The following is a 1165-nucleotide window of genomic DNA, read 5'->3' as shown; positions in this document are numbered from 1 at the left end:
TAACCTTATATATTAGCGCTAAAAAGGGAGGTATTCCAGCCATTGCACCAATAGCGGAGGATATACTAATTTTTCTAGGAGTACTAGATTGATAAACTCCACTGTAATATAATTCTGTTTTTTTTCTAATTTTACTCCTTTTTTTCCTGTATCGGATGAACAAATGGGAAATTTTTCACTTTCCTCAGCATCTAATGATGGAAGTTTTTCTATTAATTCTTCTTTTGTTGAAATGTATGATGTAAACAATCTCATGAATTTCAGTAATTCAGAACAAATATAGGATTTTTCAGAACTGTTTATTGTTTGATTAGTGCAATATATTTTATTCATCTTCTTATATTTATTAGCACATTCAAAAATGAATTTTAGACATAAACGGTGATTATTATGATTATTATTCATTAAGATACTTAAAATGTCATTCTCATATTCTTTCAAATTTATTAACTTTATTATTTCATCAGAGTTTTTATATATATCTTTATATAAATACTTACTGCAGTAGGGTGTGCCATGACCTACGATTTCCATTTTATCTTTATATACATCGAAAATTTTCATAATAGAATTTTGATGAACATCATAATTCTTTGTTATGTAATATAACCAGCTGTTTAAATTATTACAACGTTCAGAATTATATTTATCCGTATTCCTTATAGAAGGAAAATTTCTTAAATTTCTTATAAGTTTTATACATATATCATTGTTCCATTTTTCATTATTTTGCACTTTTTTCATAACTTGTTCGCATATCGCATGATAATAATATTTATGAGGGTCCGAATGCTCTACTGCTTGATTAAATTCATCATAATGTGCCCATATTTTTTCTAAAAAGGGATACTAATAATAAAAGATAAAAGATATTAAATATAATTTATATAACAATATTTTTGTTATTTGTAGAGCATAATATGATAATCGAAAAAAATATACATGAAAAATTATTTTCATAAATAAAATTATATAATATTACTTGCATTCTTAATCCTTCTGTATTCACCTTAGTTTCAGACATATTACATTAATGGGATAAAAAAAATATACTGACGTATAAATACTTATATGTGTTTAATTTTAATAAACACATGAATATATTATCTTTTATTTTCCATTAAATTATATATATACATAAACATGCATTATCATTAAATTATAT

The 1165-nt window shown here is 23.6% G+C and overlaps 1 protein-coding gene across 1 annotated transcript; it reads right to left on the bottom strand.

Moving 5' to 3' along the window:
• Positions 1 to 66: 66 nt before the first annotated feature.
• Positions 67 to 1024, bottom strand: PCYB_007500 (hypothetical protein; the record flags this gene model as incomplete). Its single annotated transcript, XM_004228171.1, has 2 exons — positions 67 to 849; positions 983 to 1024. Coding segments are annotated over 2 exons (825 nt in total), but the record flags the coding sequence as incomplete, so codon positions are not given.
• Positions 1025 to 1165: the final 141 nt, after the last annotated feature.

Source organism: Plasmodium cynomolgi (assembly GCF_000321355.1).
Source record: "Plasmodium cynomolgi strain B DNA, scaffold: 1336, whole genome shotgun sequence".
Classification (NCBI taxonomy): domain Eukaryota; phylum Apicomplexa; class Aconoidasida; order Haemosporida; family Plasmodiidae; genus Plasmodium; species Plasmodium cynomolgi.
The sequence above is the reverse complement of the archived record's forward strand: the minus strand, read 5'-3'. Positions and strand labels throughout refer to the sequence as shown.